At 31.4% G+C, this 23,858-nt stretch overlaps 1 protein-coding gene across 1 annotated transcript; it reads right to left on the bottom strand.

The window, feature by feature from the left end:
* Positions 1–209: 209 nt before the first annotated feature.
* On the bottom strand, positions 210–18,069 carry LOC113849252 (probable plastid-lipid-associated protein 11, chloroplastic). The gene is made up of 4 exons (XM_027479016.1): positions 17,567–18,069; positions 10,475–10,540; positions 2,896–3,021; positions 210–561 (listed from the first exon to the last, which is right to left on the bottom strand). The coding sequence occupies exons 1-3, from the start codon at positions 18,034–18,036 to the stop codon at positions 2,922–2,924; spliced, it is 636 nt and encodes a 211-aa protein (XP_027334817.1). The 5' UTR covers positions 18,037–18,069; the 3' UTR covers positions 210–561; positions 2,896–2,921.
* Positions 18,070–23,858: the final 5,789 nt, after the last annotated feature.

Genomic DNA, 23,858 nt, shown 5'->3' with positions numbered 1-23,858 from the left:
ACTGTTTTGATATTTTTATCTAAGTAATCACTCCAAATCTATAACAATAAGTTGAAAATATTTTAAAATTAGTTACATTTTATCACTTCAATTTGAAATAATTATTAGGAAAACTATTATGGTCAAAATAAATAATATATGGACTTAGGAAAGAGATTACATTAAATAAATACAAGTTCATTTAGACGTAACAAGTCACAGTAACGAGGATCCCACATGATGATTAGAAAAAATCAAAAAAGAAAAAGGAGAGCTTTAGAAAGTATCCATAATAATGGACAAAAAGTCTGCTCATACAATATAAAATGGCGAAGGGGACACACACGTGATGGTCCCAGCCATTGGGTCTAGTAGTTGCACGCTCACTTAGTGCATAATCACAACATAATCCAAAGCCAATTTGGTGTGCTAATCTTTACTCACAGCTCCACTTTTCTTCGCTTGCTGATGCAGTTGTGTTCCCCTTATCTTCCATGTGTGGGGGACAGAATGAGACTCCAAACGTCACCCTGACCCTAAATCCAGTTAGTCAACTACCGCAATTTTGTCCATAATCAGCCACTAAAATCAAATCAAACATTAATATGAGAAAGAAAAAAGTCATTATGCAAGATTTTATGCCACATGCAAAGAAAAATATCTTCAAATGCAACAGAAGAGCCTTATCCCAAAAAAAAGTTAAACCATGCATCAGAAGGGAGCATATGCGACTTAATAAATGTGTCTTCACCACAATCTCCCCCCTTTTGAATAAATAAATAACAATGATGCCACTTTGGTATTTTGTTGCTATTTAATGAATATAAAATACAATTATTTACCATGCAATGTTAACTTAGATCTCAAGATTCATATTACCTTATAATTTTTTTTTGTTACAATATTAGCTTAAAATTTAATTACCCTTGTTTAAAAAAAATGAGAATGAGGAGAATTAAGAGGTGGAAAAACATATTTGCTTAAATTTAATTACTTTATAATTTAATGCACCTTACAAATCTTTTGCCGTTTTGGCATTAACATGATCTTGTGATTCTCTTTTGTTTAAATGAAATAAGCATAAAAAATAATTTTCACTTAACCTAAAATTTTTTGTTTAATCTAAAATTGTCTAGAAAGTCAGAACCTACGATCCATTTTTGTTTAAATGAATTAATTTTACTCACATAAAATAAAAAATAAGTAATTTTTTATTAAGTTAAAAAAATTTCTTAAAGCTAAAATTTTGTAAAAAGTCACAATTTTTAACATTTTGGACAAATTGAAAATTTATTGAACTGAATCCAATAATTCATATTTTCTATCTATCTTTAAAGATTGCTTGGATGTCACATTAATAATTTATTGAACTGAATCCAAAAATCACTTTTTTCACTTATTTTGCTTAAACAAAATTAATTCGTTATGAAAAAATTATAGAGAATCCGGATACCGAATTTAAATAGGTAAATAATAGTATACACGCCTTACATAAGACAACTACAGTCCAAACTGTTTTAACGCAATGTTTGCTCTTTTGAAAAGATAGTGATACTATATTGCAGATTAAATAACTACATATTGGCCACAAAAAGAAAAAGATTGGCATACCATATATTAACATTAACATTACTTGTGCTTTTCAACGATTTGAATTAAATGGACTGGGTTATGACATCCAAGCAATCTTCAAAGATGGATAGAAAATACGAATTATTGGATTCAGTTCAATAAATTCTCAGTGTGCCCAAAATGTTCAATGCTTCCACTACAGCATGCAGTTTACGCACTTAAGCAGGCATGAGACACAAGCTGTGGAAAAATTAAACAAAAACGATAGTCATTCTTGTACACTTACACTTTACGGGTGTAAAGGTGGAAGGAAAACAGAGATAAAAAAAGAGGGGGAGAGAGAAAATTGAGAGAGGTAATAAGTTATGTAATTACTAATTTAATAGGAAAAAAAAATACTAAGATGAAAAAAGGATAAAAATTCTATACAAAAATAAGAATTTCATTATTATAGCAAGGCCCAACTTGCACGAGTGTATTGGAGCAAATGACGACTTAGTACAGCGTATTACAAGGCCCAACTTGCAAAACATGAAAAACGCCAGAAGATAAAATAATCATGAAGAGAAAAACAATAGAAAAATAATAATTTCAACAGGAAAATCAAGTATTCAAGAACAGAAAAAATAGGAAATTGAAGTGCTGTTAACAAAATTAAAATGCGATCCAAGGAAAAAACTCGAAACCAGAACAAACATAACCGAGGATGACTGACGAGGTGGAATACATTTTGTAGAGTTTCTCTTTTCAAAAACTTCCTTATTAATTGTAAAATTAATTAACCTTAAAAACAAGCCAGGTCAAATACAGTTATACCCACCATGTTGATTACATAACTTTTTCCAAATAGAAAACAGAAAAATTTTACCCTCAGTTTTTATACAAAATTTAAGCAACTAATAATTTTATTAAAAAATATTTATTATGCTTTTGGATCTTTAATATAAGTAAACATCTTTTAATAAAAGTTTATTAGTTGAAATTAACAAAACTCAAATAAATATAACCTGCAATACATCAATTAAATGATGCGCTTGTTTGTTGTTGTGAAGTGTCGGGTTTAAAGACAACATTTGAATTACATCAATTTGTTTGGGGCTAAAACCCTGTACCACAGGAGTTACTTTCGCTATGGTTGAAATCTTGGAGAGAAGCGCTACTGATAACACTTAATTTTATATAAAACAACATTAAATACAATTTTTTTATTAAAATAAAACTCTAATTTTAATGTTAAAGGGCACTAAAGAACATTGTATAAGTTTTGTCTAATTAATATAGCACAAAGTTGAACTAAAACTATACATGCAATTGAGTTAGAAGTTTTCATTAATGAAGACGCACCAGCAAATACATAATAAAGATTCCATTCATTCTTTCCAGCAAAAGGAAGCTCGGTCAACAACCAAATAATCTCCCCTGATGTCCTTTACAACTCGAAGTTCATCATCGAGGTAGACAGTATCAAACCTGCACAAAAGTAAAACTTCAGAAGTTTCATTACCACATTGTTCATACCTTACCATGACAAACAATATTTTTCTTCCAAGTGTCATTACTCAACACGGACATATTGCATGCAGGTCAGAACAAAGCATACCACACTAGAAAAATAGTATAAATTGAAAAATAAAATAAAATTGGTAAAATTGTAAAAATTTCACACAGAGGGTAATCATCCTGCAAAATTTCAGCTAAAAACTACAACTCATAAAGGGTTAAAAATGGCATGCAATCTTCTGAACACAGTAGAAAAGCCAACATGCAAAGTTCAAAAACGTTTTTGTGAGCTTCAAAAATCCAAGTGTAATTTAACTAAAACCACATACTCAACAGAATATCAATCCACAGATAAAAAATTAGAACCCAAAGGGCTTACACAGCCCTTAGGAAGTCCAAACAATCATTCATGCAAACATGTAATCAAACGCATTCAACCATGGATTAAGGGCTATCCTACACCATTCCACCAACTAACAACCTAAAATCTTCTCCCTCTTACTCGGTTTGAAAAGTGCTTAAAGGTGGGTAAAGAGAGCACCAACTGGTCCTCCTCCAAGATCTAAGATTATCATAAAACATATCAAAACAAACACATGCACACATCATAAACGAGATTTGTCTCACCACTCTGGACAACAAAAATGCAGTTCTCCCCTTTCCTATGGAGCTCAATTTTGAAGCTTAAAACGAGAAGAGGGCAAAAATGGAGGATCAAAGGGGTGGACTATGCAGAAGAGATGATGAGCGATGCAAAGGTGCTCTTGAATGCAAGAAAAGAAGAAGAAAAATGGAGGTTGTAAGATAGAGACAGTGACTCGATTTTGGTAGAAAGAAGATGAGATGATTGTGTTGAGAGGGGCGAAAAAATGAAAGTGAGGTGGGTGAGGGGTTGATTAGCCGTGTATTTTGAGAGGGGCATGGAAGAGTGGGATTTTGTTCATTTTAAAATTGATCCTAGGGCGGGTTTAGTGAACTGATCTCATGTTCATATTTTTTAGTACAAAATGCAGCCAAAAATATTAATAGATATCTCCCTAAAAAATTTAAAAGTTAATAATCACTAATCAAGATAAAATGGATAAGTGAGCAAGACCCAATTACATTAAATTTTCTTTGATTGGGCTTGACGAATTAAAATTTGATGGCTTCCTTCACGGTCTAGTTCATACTGTGTCATGTGTGTTCATTCACAAACCTTTCCAGAAAGAAACATATCAAAATCATCTAAAATAAAATAATAGCTTCGTGTTTTCAGGTAAGGCAAAATCTTAGGACATAAAAACTTAGTTTGTAAACAATTTAACTTAGTTCAAGTTTGACACATGATGTCAACGGATTTTGACTCTCTCTCTTGTAAACAATCAAGTACACACATGCAAGATCAAAATGAAGACGATCAATGTATTACTAATTTACAAAAATTTGGAGTGTTACATAAGGCATGCTTGCTAAGGAAAGGAAGAAAATGAGGTGTATAATGGAAACATGAAAGGAAATATAAATGTCCAGAAATTTAGGATTTATTTATTTTGAGAATGTTTATTTTAATTTTTCATTTATGTTTACTAATAATTAAAAATGTCATACTAGTTTTACTTTGTTACGTGTTTTCAAATATTTCTAGAGAAAATGGTAAAGTGTAATAAAACAAATATTCACTTTAATTTTATTGTTTTCATCGCTTACCATACAAATCTTTGAATAAAAGAAACAAAGTGACATTTTTGTAATTATTACTAAAAAGAAAAAAAATGAAAATGAAATGTTTTCTCCAACTAAACGAGGCTCTATGGATTTTTTATTTTCATTTTCAGTAGTTTGTACTAAAAAAAAATGTGAATAAAAAAATTGCTACGTTTAGTATTAGTGACTCTGATAGGGACCATGACTTTCTTTGGTTAGAGGAGGGACCAACAGCTTGGCTTGAAGTTGGGATCGAGGCTTCAATATATGCAGTTTCCGTTTGATGTCTTGCTGTTAACCTCCTACATAAAACTTAAGCATTGTTCCTGTGGCAATTTCCTTACTTAGGAAGACAAGAATTCAAAGACTTCTACTTAATCATATTCGGTCTCTGTTTGCTTCAACTCTCTCTTCATTAGGATTTTCAACCATTCTCTTGCCAAACCATGCAACCAAGGCTTATATAATTTTTTCTTAGTTAAAAGAGACTACTGTAACTCTGCCAATGGCTCCATAGCCGGTCCCATACCCGGAAAAAGGAGAAAGGTAGTGTTAGGTCTCGACAGCCAACGTAAAACTAGTCAAAATCTTTTTATATTGGTTACACATGATGATATTGTGCTAGAACTACGTCATTATCCGGAAGTAACATGCTATATGGCTCAAGTATAGTGCTAGAACTACGTCATTATCCGGAAGTAACATGCTATATGGCTCAAGTATAGTGTCAAATGAGATAGTCACTACTTCGGTGATCAAAAATTTAAATAAGCAAAGGTCCTCACATTTGACCGAATGAATGTAGGTAAAGTTAATACAGGAATGCATATTTTTGTTTGATTCATAGAATATCGGTACTTTGATAAGAAAGCCATTGAAAGTAGTGAACACTATGATTCGCAAAAAGATTAACATCATGTACCTTTAAGAAACAAAATGGGCTAGAAATAAGACTAAGAAGTTTGATGCTACAAGTTTCAAACTTTTTTAATATACAAAAAAGGTAAATGGAAGAACAAAATAAGCATTATTGTGGATAATACTTAAAAAAAAAGTGTGATAGATTAAAAAGATTGAAGATAGGATCTTGTCCTTGAAGTTATTAATTGCACAAGATACTATTAATATCATTAGTGCTTATGCTCCACAAGTTAACTGAGAAGTTCTTTTGAAAACAAAGTTTTAGAAGGATTAGAGGAGTTCATCATCTAAGAAATTCCACAAACCAAAATGATTTTCATGAGTAGAGACTTTAATAGTCACATTGGTTGTGAAGCAAAACAATTTACTAGGATTCATGGTGGTTTTGGTTTTGGAAAGTCAAATGTGAAAGGACAATCTATTCTTAATTTTTTAATGACCTACGACTTTAAGATTATGAACACTTGTTTTAAAACGAGAGAAGAACATCTTATCACTTTCAAGAGCAGAGTTGCAAGGTCACAAATTGATTTTTTCTTGGTAAGAAACCTGGACAAAGTAATTTGCAAGGATTATAAAGTAATTCTAAGAAAGAGTCTTACTACTATACAACATAGGGTCTTGATCCTTGATGTTCATCTCAAGACTTGTAAACAGAAAATTCTACAAGTTATTGTTTGTTCCAAAAATCAAATGGTGGCTACTTAAAGATGAAAACCAGTTAGTAAAAAAGGGTAGTTGGGTTGCACAAGGTAATCCTAACATCATTTGAGACAAAATAGCTACAAAGGTTAGAAAATTTGCCAAAAAAAATTTAGGTGAATCTAGAGGTTTTGGATCAAAGACAATTATGATGGTGGAATGAAAGTGTGCAAGAGTATATTAAAGAGAAGATGATGTGTTTTAAAACTTTTCATATATGTAACAATGCTGAAAATTGGACAATGTATCGGAATGCAAAATATGAGACAAAAAAAATAGTGAATGAAGCGTGTTTTAATGCTTTTAAAGTTTTATCAAGATCTTGAAACAAAGTATGATGAAACAAAAATTATAAGCTAAACAAAAATAAAGAAAAAAAAATAGTGATTTAGATCAAGTTAAATGTATTAAGGAAGAAGGAAAAATTCTAGTTTTGGATCAAGATTTCAAAGATAGATAGGAGATATATTTCTATAAACTTTTTAATGATAGATAAGGAGCAAATAAAAATATAGCATCATTAAAAATGAAAATTTATATCTAAATTTGACATATTACCAGAGGATTGAAATTGGAAGTAAAATAAGCTTTTAAGAGGATAGAAAATGGTAAAACGGCTAGCTCTAATAATATCCCTATTAAAGTTGAAAAAACAAAGACTTGAGTGACTCACTAAACATTTTAATGAGATTTTAAGATTTAAAAATATCAGGTAAATGGAAGAAGAGCACTTTAGTTCCTATATACAAGAACAAGAGTGATATTCAAAATTGTACAAATTATAGATGGATTTAACTTATGAGTCATACTATGAAGTTGAGGAAAAAAGTGATTGAACATAAATTAAAGTAAGAAATTGAGATTGCAAAAAATCAAATTTAATTTTGTGATAGAAAAGTTGATAACAGAAGTTATATATTCTTTACGAAAGATGATAAAAAAGTATAGCTACAAAGAAAAGGACTTACAAATAATTTTTATTGACTTGAAAAAAACATATGATTGGGTAATAAGAGTGATGTTAAGATCATAGTAGTCAACATTGGATAGCAGCATAGAGCGACCGACCCCAAAAATACTATAGCGAGATAGCAAATTGACTGTTATTATGAAAATTTAAATATACTTAATATATATTAAACTACAATCATTGGAAGTGAACATTTTTCTAAGGTGTTTTTTTTTGTTTTTTTGTTTTTGTTTTGTTTTTTTTTTTTTTTTTTTTTGTTATGCAACCTTAGCAATGTGAGAAATGTTGTGACAAATCTTATCACTACATATTCAACCAATTCAGATTTATTTGTGAACATCCTAATAATGTTCAAAGTCAATGAATGATTATGAATAAAGCTCATAAGACTAACTCCACTTTGTATTATACTCTTGACTCTCGCTATTTTTTTAATGTCTTCCAACATTAATTCAATATAGTGTGCAGCGCATGGAGTTTAAAACAAACAGTTAAATAGTCTTTTAGCTTAGAACAACTTGGCTAAAATTAAATTGCATAGTCTAAAATTAAAACTAATAAAATAAGAATACAAATTGTTAAAATGAAATTATTTAAAAGTTAAGAACAATTCTTACCAGCTAACACATAATTACTTCCATTATTAGTGACTACTTGCGCAACATTTTTCTTTTCAATCTCCTCAACAAAATTATCCAAGAGGTCAAACAACTTTTCTCCAATTTTCATATAAACAGATGTATCAATGCTTTTCACATATTAAGAACCAGTTGGACAATTTATTAAGAAATTGATCAATATTCTTTTTTTTTTAATCTGTTCATGCATTTGACATAATTGATCATCCACACTTTCTCTTTCTTCTTCACAACTTTTCAACATTTCTTTTGTATACTCTTACTTCTTTTAAAGAAGACAAACTCTACACTCATAATAACTAGGATACTTTAGGTGTGGTACATAATTTACAATAACTTTAACCATTAATTTGAAGCTTTTTGAACGCACAATATTGAAAGCATATCCATTCCTACAAAGAAATTGCTCTATGTATTGACACAAGCATCATTTATACTTGTTTGTCTTTTTGCCTTTGCTAATTTGATGCTTGTTTTTGAACTCTTCAACTACAATAAATCCAAGGGGCCTTGACATTTTTTCCTTTTTTGGTGATAGTACCACCACTAACACAAGTTGATGTAGCACTTGATGTAGCAATTTTTTATTTTTCACTACAAATATTTTGAATTTCTTGCACTTCTTCCTCATCATTATCTTCATCAAAATGAACTAAATATACCTATATCTCAACTTTCTTCTTCTTCTGAGTTATTATTAGTGTTTCTTTTATCTTTTTTGAAAATCATTAGGCAACTATCAACATCTCTCTTCACTCTCATTCAATGTCTTTATGCTCGGGTAATACTGCCGGGTGGTAGTTTTTCCACAAAAGTCACAAGTAATAGATATTTTATTATTGATGTCTTTCAAACTATTCCATTGCCAACCTATACCAAATTATTACCTGTTAGCTTCACTAATGCAAAAGAAGAAATTGAAATAGAGGTAGTTCCATATGACTGATTGTCAAGGGCAGTCATTGCTTCTATTATATGGATTCAAATTTTAAACAAATTAAAGCAAGAAAATCAAAACATAGAAGGAAAATAAAAAATAGAGAATAGTCGGTCACCAAAAAATATTTAGGCTCATTGGATGTTTAGCCGAAGATGAAGATGATGACAAGAAAATATTTAGGTCATGTTGGAAGCTTCGCCAGAGATGAAGATGACTAGAAAACGTTTGGATCAGAAGATTCACTAAAAATGAAGAAGATGACTAGAGATTGACTTTATCACGTTGGAAGCTTCGCCGGAGATGAAGGACACTGAAAGCAAAAGAAGGAGAGAAGTGGAGTACGAGAGGAGAACTGAGAGATGAGAACGAGATAGGGGCTTAGGGGTAGCTTGCGAGGGAGAAGAAGATATTAGAAATGCAAAAGTAGGGAGAAATCTCAAGATTGCCCCCTTAAAAGTCACCCAACGTTCAAAAAGGGAGGATAAATTAGGAATTTGACCTAGGATGAAATAGCGGCCACGATGGCTGCAATTTGCAATGCGATGGCTGCTATAGTAAAATCTGATGCGACGACGATGAGATTGCAGCACCTTGTCACTTTGCTTCGCACCTCCACGATAGTGACCACTATTGACTACTATGGTGAACATGTCTCACATTAACTAGAAATAGAGTTTAAATACTCTTTATAAAGGCTAACAGGGTAGTCCTCTTCCTATGAACTAGCTTTTGGGAGTGAGTTAGACCTAAGTTTCTTAACAAGTGTTATGGAAGACTTTAAAAAAAGAGTTCGGGTAGAATATATTCAAGTTATACAAGACATGTATGAGAGGGTTACTATGTGTATAAGAACTTCTAAAGATGCATCTAAGGACTTTCCAATAGGGATAGATTTACATCAAGGCTCCACTTTGAGCTCTTACTTGTTTAATCTAGTCTTAGATATACTTATAAGTAGCATACAAAATATTATCCCCAAGTGCATGCTCTTTGCAAATGATATAGTATTGCTTGAGGATTCGAACGAAGAGGTTAATGCTAAACTTGAATTATGGAGGAAAACTTTAGAATCTAAAGATTTTTGCTTAAATAAAAGTAAGAGAGAATACATGTATTTTAAGTTTAGCAAAAAACAAGATGAAGATTATGCGTTAGAAAGTTAAAATTAGGGATAATACTATACCACAAATTCCAAGTTTCAAGTACTTGGGATCGATTATATAAAATGATGAGAAATTAATGAAAATATTACTTATAATACAAGCTTGTTGCATATTATTTATATGCTCTAGCTTGAAAGAGAATATTGAGATTAATATATGTAAAAAAGGTAACTGCATAGATAGTGTGATTGTGGATAACATGATTTTAAATAATATAATATCATGTAGATATTACATAATCATTATGCACATCTCTACAACCATTAAATTTTAAAAGAAAAAAGAGAGGGAATGAACACTGATATTGTTGGTCAATAGGCAATGCTGTAATATTAGAATATAGATCAGAAATATTCCTAAATCATTCAACTAAAATTTTCAACAACATAGTAAGAGTACTTACCAACCCTGACCAAACGGTGGCAATGGCATTTCCCAGTTCTTCCCACGCAATACTGCACTAGTAAATCTAAAAACAACCAATATCAATCATCATAGATAATATGAATATTTCTGTGAAAACAATATACATTTAATTTTCAAGTTTACACTTTTAATTAAAGTATGAAACAATGCCATCCATATAAAATCTTGTCTAAAACTTCAGAGTAAGTATACAATTTGGTCCTTGAAAGTAGCACCTTGTTTATTTTTTATCCCTGAAAGAGTCATTTTATAAAATTCAGTCCCCAAATGTATCAACTTTGTTCACAGTTTTGTCCTCCCATTAATGGTTATTAATAAAATGTAACAGATTTACTAATATGGGACATGAATTAGACATGTGTAGTTAAGTGCTCTTGGTCCCTGAAAGTATTTGTATGTACAAATTAATCCTCACGCGTATTAGCTTCTTTACACCTCTATCTATCTATCTATTATCTATGACTACTAATTAGTGTAATACAATTGTATGCCTTATATTGTATATGAAATAAATCCAAACAATTTTGTTTTTCAATGAAATGGGATGAAATGCTAAAATAAACTGAAATATTACCCAAGGACTATATATTAAATGACTCTTAGATGAATAAATAAATAATTTAGTCTTTAAAAGTGTACTTTAACTTTGCTATTTAAAAGTATAAGAGTACAATTCTATTATATAAATATCAGTGTACAACTTAACACATAAGGTTACTCTTCAAACTCACACCAATAACAAGTTAGATATGCTTGCAACCTGATACAAACAAATAGAAATGGTCGTTAACTTTAAGCTCAAGATTAAGATATGATGCAATGGTTCTGTGTGTGATGGACAGGATCTAGGTGGGCGTGAACAAGTGTTCGTGCAAAAGTTGCCAAATCGTGAATAAGTCTCCAAAATAAATTAAACCAAACACGCATTCATATTAATAATTAGTTGGTGTATTAGTGTAGTATTGCTAACACAAACTCAATAATTCAATAAGACAATTTGTCTAATTAAATTTGAAAACAACCCAAGAAATGCAATGAAATTTTGAAACAACTCAGTGCTCTTGCTTGAATATATGGAAAATATCCAATAGTATATTATATTTAAATCTTAGAATAATTATCTTAGATAATCTCTAAGGATTAGTTTTTATATTTTCTTACTATTTCATGATTTGTTTCCTTATTTAACTAGGATTACAAACTAATATCATCATATGATATCAAGTTTATATCAATTCAGTCTCATGATGTCCTTTCCCTCCCTCTGTACCTAAAAGCTAGGTACCAAAGCAATAGCATCCTCTATGACCGATCCCATCACTACTCCCAAATTGAGTTCCAAAAAAATATGGAGCTCCATCTTATTTCCATGATTCTTTCTCTATTTCTCTGTCTATTGCTAATCCACCACTAGGCTTAATTGTAACTTTGTTTTTTTATCAAAGATCACCAAATCAAAATCCCCCATTCTACTGTGTGCAAGTCTAGTCTCAGTGTTTTTCACCTTCATTGCCACACTCTGATCTCAATCCAATATACAATCTGGCCCTGCCAGTCTCCAGTCACAAACACTTTGACCCTGCTAATTTCTAAAGAGATAACATAGAATGACACCTAGAATGACTATTAGCTTCAAATTTGAAAATTGGTTGTATTAGAGTTTGACAAGTGAGAAAATGATAGTAAAGGAAAGAAAATGAGGGGAAATTGTGACAGGGAAATTTCTGATAAATCTGATGCTGTTGAGGAAAAATATTGAATACAACTGGTGATTCTCGCTTTTCAGACACTATATTTATAGAGTTGTCAAACACAGAGCTATCTACCATTTGATCACAATGAAAACTAACAGTTGGCAATGCTAGCATACAGCAGGTTCTATGACAAGAATGTGTATACAGTCACCAGTTACAGTTATGTAATAACATACTCTAACAGGTTGGAATATTGCATGACCTCCTGAGTAAAAAATTTCACTCAAAAAGTAATTAACAAAAATTTCCTGGCAATCAATTATTGAATTTTCACATATGTAAAACTTATGCAAGATGCAACACTTCATTTGAAAATTTCAGACAACTAGAAATCTTATGAGATCTAAACAACAAGCCTTATCTCACTAGGTGAGGTGGTTACATGGATCACACAAACAGAATACCATTGAGCTTAGTTAGAAACCAAATTTTCATAAATCTGGTTAATCAAAAGGTATCTTTAAATAACTTCATCTAAGATTCTTTTGAGTCTCTCTCAACCCCTTTTTACTAGACTAAAAGTCATGCAATTCATTCTCCTTACCAGTGCCTCCAAAGGTCTTCTCTACACATAACCAAACAACCTTAGATGATTTCCAGTCATCTTTTCTACTACAGGTGCTACTCCAATATTCTCTCGTTTACTATCATTTTGTATCACGTTCTTTCTTGTGTGTCCACTCATCTACTTTAGTATTTTCATTTCTATCACTCACTTTCTTCTCGTGTTGTTCCTTTAAAGCCAACATTCACTACAATATAAGATAGTTAGTCGTATTGCAATACGGTAAAACTTTACTTTTAACTTGATAAGTACTTTATGGTCACAAATCACTCCTGATTTTTTTCTCCACTTTAACTATCCAACTTTTATTTTGTGAGTAACTTTTTCATTAATTTCTCCATCATTTTGTATAATTGATCCCAAGTACGCAAAACTGGAAACTTGTGGTAAGATATCATCATCAAGTTTAACTTTCAACCAAAGTTGTTAAATGTCGGTTATGGCGGCGCCATGGCGGAATGGCGTGGCGGAAATGACGGAGGCCATTACGAAGATGGCGGTGCGTGGCGGAATGACATGGCGGCCGTTACGAGCATGGCGGTAACGGCCGGCCATGGCGAAAATCGTTAGAAATGGCGTTTTTTGTTTAAAAATATGGATTTTCTGCACTTTTTGGCCAGATCCGACCCGACCTAGTTCAGAACCCAACCCTAAATCAGGTTTTTTCCCTCTCTTCTCCTTACGATCTCCTTCTCCCTCTCTTTGCGATTGCACTATCTCTTTCTACGATCTCACTCTCCTCTCTGCTCATCTCTTTTCTCTTTGCCCTCCATCAAGATTTCAGTCTCTCTCTCTTTCTCTCTCTACGAGAGCCCTCCATCTCTTTTCTGAGATCTCTCTGCTGAGATCTGTTTTTGTATTGGGCTCCTTCGGTTTTTATTTTGGTGCATTTCGGTCTCTACTTCCGGCGACTGCAACTGCATCTCTGGCGACTGCACCATCTTCGGCGACTCCAACCTCCATTTTCGGCGACTCCACCTCCATCTTTGGCAACTCCATTTTTTCTGGTAGCTATTTTTTTTATTTTTCCTCTCAATTTTTTTTTATTTCCCTCATTTAAATTTTACCCTTTCCATCTTTCAATTTCTACCTCTCCCACATCTCTATTTTTCTCTGATTTTCCTCAAAAAAAAATTCTATTTATTTCAGCTACTCTTAACATGGCTCAACATGAGTCTTCATCAAATTGTTCAAGAACTTCTAATCATCTGACCCAGGATGGAAATATGCTCATTCAGTTAAAGATGAAGATACAAACAACATTATATGTAACTTTTGTGGAAAAGTTATGAGTGCTGGAATCACCAGAGTGAAACAACATTTAATTGGAAAGAAGGGTAATGTGAAAGCTTGTCCCAAGTGTCCAGAAGAAGTTAGAAAAGAGATTGAGACATATCAAAAGGAAAAAAAGAGTCAAAATAATTTTGAGATGCCAAATGTGAGAAGCTTTGAAGGTATAAGTTATGATGTAAGTGAGGATGAAGAGGATACCCAAACCCGTAGCATTGTCATTGGAAATCAGAAAGGGCCAGTGGACTTGTTTTGTAGAAAGTCAGAAAGTGCCATTGAGAAAAGAAAAAAAAGGAAAATTGAGACAAACAAATATAAGAGAACGATGTGACAAAGAAGCCAAGGCAAGGGTCCATCAATACATAGCTCGATTTTGGTATCAAGCTGGCCTTTCCTTTAACCTTGTTAAATTGAAAAACTTTCAAGAAATGCTCACAGCTGTTGGTGCCCTTGGTCCAAATTTACCGACTCCAAGTTATCATAATATTCGAGTTCCACTTCTTAAGAAAGAGTTAGAATATACTGATTCTTTGATGAAAGATCATAAAGAGCAATGGAGCAAATATGGTTGTTCTATCATGTCAGATGCATGGATAGATCGAAAGCAAAGATGTTTTATTAATTTCTTGGTCAATTCTCCTGCTGAAACTATGTTTATGAGGTCCATTGATGGATTTAATTTTGTGAAGACTGGTGAAAAATTATTTGAGATGCTTGATGCTCTTGTGGAGGAGATTGGAGAAGATAAAGTTGTGCAAGTGATAACAGATAATGAGAGCAATTATGTCTTGGTCGGTAAGATGTTGGAAGCAAAAAGGCAACATCTTTATTGGACTCCTTGTGCAGCTCATTGCATAGATCTTATGCTTAAAAATATTGGAAAGCTTCCCTTGATAAAGAAGACAATTCAAAGGGAAATATCTGTTGTTGGCTTTATCTACAGTCATTCAAATACCTTGAGTTTGTTGAGAAATTTTACAAACAAGAGGGAATTAGTGAGGCATGCAGTTACTAGATTTGCAACTTCTTTTCTATCATTAGAAAGGCTTCATCAAGAAAAAACAAATCTTAGAAAAATATTTACTTTTGAGGAGTGGTGTAAAAACAAATTGTCAAAGGAAGTTAAAGGGAAGAAAGCAACCAAAATTCTATTAAATCTTGTATTTTGGAATAATGTGGTATCTACTTTGAAAATCATGGCTCCTCTTGTTCGGGTGTTACGTTTGGTTGATGGGGAAAGAAGACCAGCCATGGGATATATTTATAAAGCAATGGAGAAAGCTAAAAAAACTATTATGAAGTCATTCAAAAATAATGGAAGCAAATACAAAGATGTGTTTGAAATCATTGATAATAGATGGACTTGTCAGTTTTATCGTCCATTACATGCAGCTGGTAACATTTTAAACCCGGAGTTCTTTTATGGCAACCCTCAAATAGAATTTGATTTGGAGGTTATAAATGGGTTGTATGATTGTATCAAGAGGTTAGGGCCAAGTCGGGATGTGCAACAAAGCATACTATTTGAATTACCAATTTATAAGAGTGGTGGTGGTCTCTTTGGGTCCGACTTTGCAAAATCACAAAGAAAAAGCATTGCTCCTGGTAATTCATCAAAGTCTTCAACTTTTTAATTTTAAGGTTATAATTCATCTTTAGAGTTATAATTTATCTTTCATTTTATAGCTCAATGGTGGAGAATGTATGGATATTCAACTCCACATTTGCAGCAACTAGCTATCAAAATTTTGAGCTTGACATGTAGTGCATCCGAATGTGAACGCAACTGGAGTGTTTTTGAGCAAGTAATTTCTCATCTTTCAAACCTACTACTTTCTTCTAAAAATTAGAAAGAGACTAATTAATATTCTTTTAGTTAAACTCATGTTGCAGATTCATTGAAAAAAGAGGAATAGGCTTGATCACAAAAAATTACATGACTTGGTTTATGTGAAATATAATCAACAATTCAAAGAACGTTACAATCTTAAAGATGTAATTGATCCAATTACACTCAATGACATTGATGAGTGTAACGAGTGGTTGGTTGGAGAAATGGATGATGATGCTCATGATGAGGATACTGGAAATGACTTAGTTTTTTATGGTGATAACACTTTAAATTGGGCAACTATTTATGAAGTTTTTGGAATTGGAGAGCCTACAATATATACTAGGCGTCATTCTAAGAAAAGAAAGAGTCCATCAAGTGGTATCACTATCAAAACTGCAAAAGTTTCCACAATCTAAGGGAGAAGAGGAGGAGAGATATGCCTTGGTAGATGAGAAAGAAGATGATTATGTTGGAGTTGAAAAAGAGGATTAAATTGCTCATCTTTGTTTTTATTGTTAACTTGACATTTGATAATTGCATATTTTGTATTGAATTATATTTTGAATTGTAGGTTGTGCTGCATATATTTTGAGTTAATTATTTTCTATCATTTCTTGTGACCTATAGTATTTTTTTATATATTTTATTATATCTGCCATAACCCGCCATGGCGGCCGCCATAACTTTATGGCAGTTTTTTTGGTTTTTGCTATGAGCCGTCATCCACCATTGATAACATTACTTTTAACACATGATCTTCATCTTATTTTTTGCTAAACCTACAATACATATACTTTGTCTTACTTCTACTCAAGCAAAAATCCTTAGATTCTAAAATCTCCCTCCATAACTCAAGTTTAACATCAACCTTTTCTTTCAAATCATCGACCAAACGCTTAAGAGGTCTAATAAGCTTGGAAATTTGTCCAAGGTAGTGTAAGTCATAGCTCCTATCAAAATGATTGTTGATGGGAACAAGTCACCACTAGTATGTTTTGCAATTTTTCCAGTGAGAAAGAAGCCACAATCCAGATATAACAACCATAGAATGGAAATAAATAATCTGAGCCAATTGAAAACAACTGAGGGTTGGAATAGCACACCAAATTTGAGCATTGTACACACCAAATGAACATGACTCCGGTTGAAAGAAAGTGTACGATTTTGGTGGAAGCATACCCAACAAATGCCAAAAGACCATCATTGAAAATTAAGGATGGGCTAAAAAGAGTATAACAAACGAGCTCTAAAATTTAGGAATTCAACAGCATGGACTGAAAAAGGTCACGCAAAATGGCACAACTCTAATACTACGTCAAAAACAAAAAATAGGAATAGTTGAAAATAAAGTGGCAATTTTATAATTAAAAGTAAAATAAAAAATGAAAACAAAAAATATTAGTGAAACCAAACAGACCCTAACTCTCCCAAATGTGTAAGCTATTATTTGAAGGCACATAAATGATTTCATACTCCATATCTAACAACTTTAAAATTGAGTAACGCTACACAGCTTAGAAAAATAAAATAAAAAAAACACACACACAGAGGTAAATGCTAAAGCTAAACTATGTTTCAAAACTACAATTACACAAAAGGAACATTATTATTAGTAGTAGTATTCACCTGAAATTCACTCTCTGCGGCGACGCAATCTCAATACCAGAACGAACAAAGAAAACGCCATCAGGAGGAAAAGTGATGACGTTGTTGAGGGTCCTTTTCCGAACATCTATAACCTGCAATACGTCGCCGGCTCGGGTTCCGAACAAGGGAGCCTTCTCGATGATGAAGAGTTGCTCCTTCTCCGTCGTCCACAGAAGCCGCCACGTCCCCGACAGCGAATCGCCGGTGGTGACGGAGCCGGAGCCGACGACGGCCATGGTATCGATGGCTTCGACGATTGCGGCTCGCTGCGTAGGGTCTTTCTGGGTGCGGAGGCCGCGCTCCTGGTCAGCGATGAGAGTTAGGAGGTGCTCCCTGGCGGATCGGGATTGGGCGGTGACGGAAGAACAGGTGGACCTCCGGTGAGAATAGCGTGGGCTGGGAAGCTTAGTTTTGAAGGTGGTGGGAATAAAGATGGTGGCCATGGGCATGGGTGGGAATGATGATTGAGTTCCATGGCGCTTGGGGAGGGTGTGGTCTTGAAAGAATTGGCGGTTGAGAACTGGAATCTCAAACACAGAAAGATATTGTTGAAACCACGTGGAAGGCACGTGTATATTAATTAATTTGTAATGTCAGTTTTTCTCCTTTTTATATGTGAATTTTGACTGGGTCTCCAAGATTTCAGGTAAATTTTTTTATTAAAAATATCTCATAAGAGAAATAAATCAATAATATTTTATAATAAACAACTATTTTATTTACAAATTATTAGTTAGTATTTATTTTATATAAATTTAAAATTTATCATTAAAATATAATAATTAATATATAAAATAAAATTCAGAACATCATGTATCACAGAGGAAAAATAAGTAATATTATTTATTTAATATTTAATAACTTTCCGCAAGCATTGGTTTCTTAAATTTATGTTATACTTCCTTTACCACAAAGAGAGAATTATAATTATTGGTTCCAACGCTTTTTTTTTTTTTCTCGAGATCTTTTAGTTGAGGCATGTATAAAATCTATTTATTTTATTTAAAAATTAATATATTCATTATAAGTGAACTTTTTGGAAGAGTTAAAAAAAAAGTATGGATAGTTTTTAGTATATAAGATTTATTGATTTTTATGTCTTTCAAACAAAGCAAACTTCTCTATTCGTTGAGATGGAGAAGATCCTACAAAACAAAATATACTAATTAAAAAAAATTTAAATATTACAAATACTAATTTCAAGTAAAGCACATTAACTATGAGCACCTAAATCATTATAGACACTAACTTTTTACAACTAAAAGACACATTGCATATTAATTTTTTCTTTTCTCTACATCAACAAATATTCAAATAAATGAATTTTATTAAATTCTTTGAATAAAATTAAGGAATGATAGGTTCATGCTCAAGAAAAAGATTAAGATCATATAAGTTATTATTTTTTTTAGTTTTTTTTCCATCATTGTAAGTACAAGGATATAGGATGTCTAAAAAAGTTGTATCTTCAACAATTGACATTAATTTATTAATATATTCTTTTATCCAAGAATTGATCAACTAAGTAGCATTACAAGAAAAGTTTGAATGACATGTTCACAAATTTATTTTAAATATTTAGCCAACTAAGTCATCAAGTGTTGATTAACCTATTCACGGGTTTCTATAGATATTTTTTTTTTCATAAAAGACCATTTAAGGATTAACTTGTCTATGAATGATAAAAATAGACTTATCTTAAAGATCTCTCTTTCTAGAAGTTCTCTATTTTAAACACCTTTTATTACATTGTCTAACTCTATTGAGTAAAAAAAACTATTACAATAAAGTTCAAAAGGAATAATATGTTAAGTATTGGTCTCTAAAAGAACAAAATAGTATATATTGATACACTATATATCAAAGAATTAGGAGTTGAATCAATTATTCTTTTCAAAAATAGGATCAAGATTGAAGAAAAGAAACAAAATATGAAGTCTTTCAAGGTGTTCACTTAATATTTTATGTAAAAAATAAAGAGGACATTTTTTATGTATTCTTTTGAACTCTTGAGAGAAAATTTATGATCAACTTCAAGTGGGAAATCTTTTTCAATAAATACATAGTTTTGAAGAGATTTGACCATAAAAAATAAAGGAAAAATATTGACATTCATATTGACTACATGAACTTGAGGAGTCTTGAGAGTAAGTTTAGAATTAAATTTTGGTTTTCTTTGATGTTTGATAATAAAAGCTTATCTACAAAGACAAAATTAGTATTTCAAGGCTGATTTTTATCCTAATACGTGTATGTTTTATGTTAGAAATTAGTCACTCTTAATATTTAATAGTTTATTACATAATAAATGACTAAACCATATATAGTTAATGAATCTATATGGTAAAACAGAATAAGAAATTAAGTATACTAAATTTAGTGTATGTCTGATTTCTATTTTTAAAATAATTTCCTGTTTTTAAAATTAATTCTAATACAAATTTGTATTATAATTAATTTTTAAAAATAGAAATTTGTTTTAAAAATAAAAATCAAACATACTCATAGTTTTTATTTTTCAATTGGTTATTGAATTAACAAGCTCATATGTTTTTTATGCTTTTCTTTTCTTTTTATCTTTTATGATCATTATAGGTGATAGCTCAGAAAAAAAAAATATTAACATTACATGATCATTAAGTGTTAATAGGTTTAGTATAAGTGGTTAACAATTAAAAAAAATTTGAAATTGAGGTTAAAATAAAAGTGAACATAAAAATGTGTAAAAATAAAAATTTGTCAAAAGTTACATTGTGTTCTTTATTATTTTAATTACTCTTTTTAATTTAAATCTTTCATCAAATTTTTTTATTTTATTACACACTATCTTAGTTCAAGTAATAAAATTATGATATATTTTTTTATTATTAAATTTTTTTTTGTAAAAAAATATTCTAAAAACTCAATTTAAAAATATCTTTTATTATTTTTCAATTAATACACTTACCACAAAAACTAACACATGCACATGCTTATTCTAAAAATTAATACATTTATTAACATAAATCTTAATTTAGTCTATCATTCTTAACAAAGAACTTAAGTCATTTATATATATATATATATTATCTTTATCTTATCAAAATAAAAAATTATAAGGATTTAATTTATTTTTGCCAACAATTAATTAATATTGTTTGCAAATAATCATACTAATTGAAGCGATAATCAAGATCACAAGAATAAATAATCTTATACAAATGGCTTATAAATGTTGCAACAATATTTATGTATTTATTTACCAACAATTAATAAAGTTATTCTTTTATACATATATAATAATAATAATAATAATAATAATAATAATAATAATTTTTGCAACAACCGTTAAATTTTTGTTTTAATGTCAACAAAATAAAATGTTGTGATCTGATTTAGTATACTTTTTTCAATAATTATAATATATTGTTAGCAAATAATTGTATTATTCTTAGTGACAATTAAAGTCGTTAAGACAAGTTTACTTTTTCCATCACTTAGTGTGTTAATGAGAGAACAAACATCATGTAACAATTATAAATATTACTGCAATATAAATATTTGTACTAACAATTTATATTTTATTGAGAAAAAGTCACTACCAGTTATCTTAATTCTTCTAAGGGCTAACACTATAAGAATAATAGTATATTTAGTATATTTAAAACACTTTTTGGAATGGTATAAAATATTTTTTGAAAATGTTTCTTTTTAAAAATTGATAATTTCTTTTATATAGTTGACTAAGTTTACAATTATTAAAATTATGAAACCAATATTAATAGCTAGGGTTTCTTGCAAAAGCTTCAAGAACCACACTTTTCCTTTCAAGAAAAGAGAGGGCTAAGGAGGCGCTGCTAGGGTTCTTGCTCTAGCACTCCTACGACAATTGCGAACGGTTTTTGAATGCTGGAGGAAGGTGGAATCTTTCCAAGGAGGGGATCGAGGCTCCCTATCTACTATCCAGTGGGTTTGGAGGACATGGAGAAACATGAAGCTGAGAAGCGGTCCACAGAAGAGATGGATCTCATGGATTAAAGCACCAAAAAGGTCAAAACGAATGAAGGAGTCCTACATGAGGTGCTAATTTTATGCATGCAAGAAGAGGAGAACTTTGTTGATCCAGCAACATACCAGGTGCTTTCTATACCTTATTTTTCTAGTCTTTTTCATATAAAGATAAGGTTTTAGAGTCAAGCAAGGTGGATTTAGTTTTAAATGATAAAGAAATTATTAAAATTGTATTGGATGATTTGAACATTATTTTTGAGGTTGTTGATGATACTGAAAATAATAATATAATTCAAAATTTGTACCTCAACTTAAAGATTCTTTTAGAAGACTATGAGGAGTGGTGTGCTACTTGGAAATTTACTCTTATAGTAAATTGTTAGGAAAATCAATTAATTTCAATTTTTTGACAAAAAAAAAAGTAATATTTGGGGTAAGCATGGATCCATCAAAATTCTTGATTTGAATAGCGATTTTTTCCTTACCAAATTTGAGAGTTTGGAAGATTATAAACACGCCTTCTTTGAAAGGCCCTGGTTGATTCTAGATCACTATCTGCTAATACAGAGATAGAGACCCCTCTTTAAACCTCAAGACTACAACCTTAGAAAGATAGCAGTTTGGGTAAGAATTCATAATCTTCCTCTTAAGCTTTATAATAACAAATTTTTGTGGCAAGTTAAGAACTGTTTGGGGTCAATGCTAAAGATTGATACCCACACCTCCTTATTAGCTAGGGGTAAATTTGCTAGGATCTATATAAAGATAGACTTAAAGAAGAAACTGATTCCAGCTTTTATGTTGCTAGGACAAGAATTCAAAGTAGAATATGAAGGGCTGCATCTCATTTCTTTTAACTGTGGTAAGTATGGCATAGAGAGGAGTAATGTAGTGAAATCCTTAGATCTACTAAGACTAATTTAGAGGTAGAAGGAAATAAAACTAGCTTTTCAGGGGAAAGTGAAGGTCACATAGTTAGTAGTCCTAAAGCTGGTAATGATATGATAATGTTAGATAATGATAACATAATTGATAAAGAAAAGGATCAGTTTGGTCCTTGGATGCTTGTAAAGAAACCTTTTAGGAAAAAATTAAGTTCCTCTTCTCTTGTTGGGTCCTCTATGAACCAGGCTAAGAAAAAAGAGACTCACCCAGGATCTAGATTTGAGATTCTTGATAATTTAGAGCAAAATATGAATGAAAACTTAGGAAATGCCAATCCTAGAAAGACTGAGTCTCTAAATAAGAATGTTGTTTATCCTAAGAACTCTGTCACTTATAAACCAAGCTCTAAAATATCTATTGGTTCCAAGATGAGTGAGCCTGTTAAAAAATCTACCAAAACTCGTTCTACACCTAAAATTAGTAAACGGGGCAGTGAGAAAGAAAGTCTTATTTTCTAGAATAATGCAGTAGTGTCATACTCTGAACAAATACACACTAAAATTCTTGACAATCATGAAATGCAGGACACTTTTTGTTAATGAAACACTTTGAGTACATTATTCACAGTGACCTTACTATAGGTCACTCTATTGAGGATCTGATAGGCCTTAATTCTAGAATTTTAAGGAGAAATCAAGGCTTTTTAGAACACAGACCTACTTATAAACCTCCTAATAGGCTTTCTTTAATGGAGCTTGATAATTCAAAAAATTCTAACCAGAAGGATACTGATATTGTTATGGTAACAAATGAAGGTGTAAGTTTAAACCAGCATCTTAAGGATGCTAATAATAATAATAATAATCAATAATGATATGAACTACCTTTTTTGGAATTGTAAGGGAGCTGAGAATAAGACCTTCCATAGAATGATAAATGACCTTATTAAAATTTATAATCTTGACTTTATTGCTATATTTGAACCAAGAATAAATTCAATTAAAGCAGACAAAGTCATTAAAAAAAATTAATAGGGTTTGAAAACCCTAAAGACTCTTCATAATTAGGCTTCTCGTATATAAGCACGGTCGTGAAAGGTCTTAAGCACAACCGTGCATGGGCTCGAAGAAATCTCGTGCTTGTTGAAAGGGTCTGGGCGTGCTAACTACTGTGAAGCTCTAATTTTACATTAATTTGGGCCCAAAACGCACCCAAAGTCCACTTGCGGCATCTTTGTACCAAACTGCATAAATAATATATAAATTAGTGTAAACCTCAAACAAAATAAAGGTCAAATATGAATATATGAGCTATAAAATAGGGCCTAATTACTGACTTATCAACCCCTCTATACTTATCTGTTTGTTTGTCTTCAAGCAAAGTGCTGGTTAAGAAA

This window comes from Abrus precatorius, unplaced genomic scaffold (genome assembly GCF_003935025.1).
Source record: "Abrus precatorius isolate BTA unplaced genomic scaffold, Abrus_2018 Scaffold9, whole genome shotgun sequence".
NCBI classification, from domain to species: domain Eukaryota; kingdom Viridiplantae; phylum Streptophyta; class Magnoliopsida; order Fabales; family Fabaceae; genus Abrus; species Abrus precatorius.
This window is presented reverse-complemented; position numbering and strand designations above follow the sequence as displayed.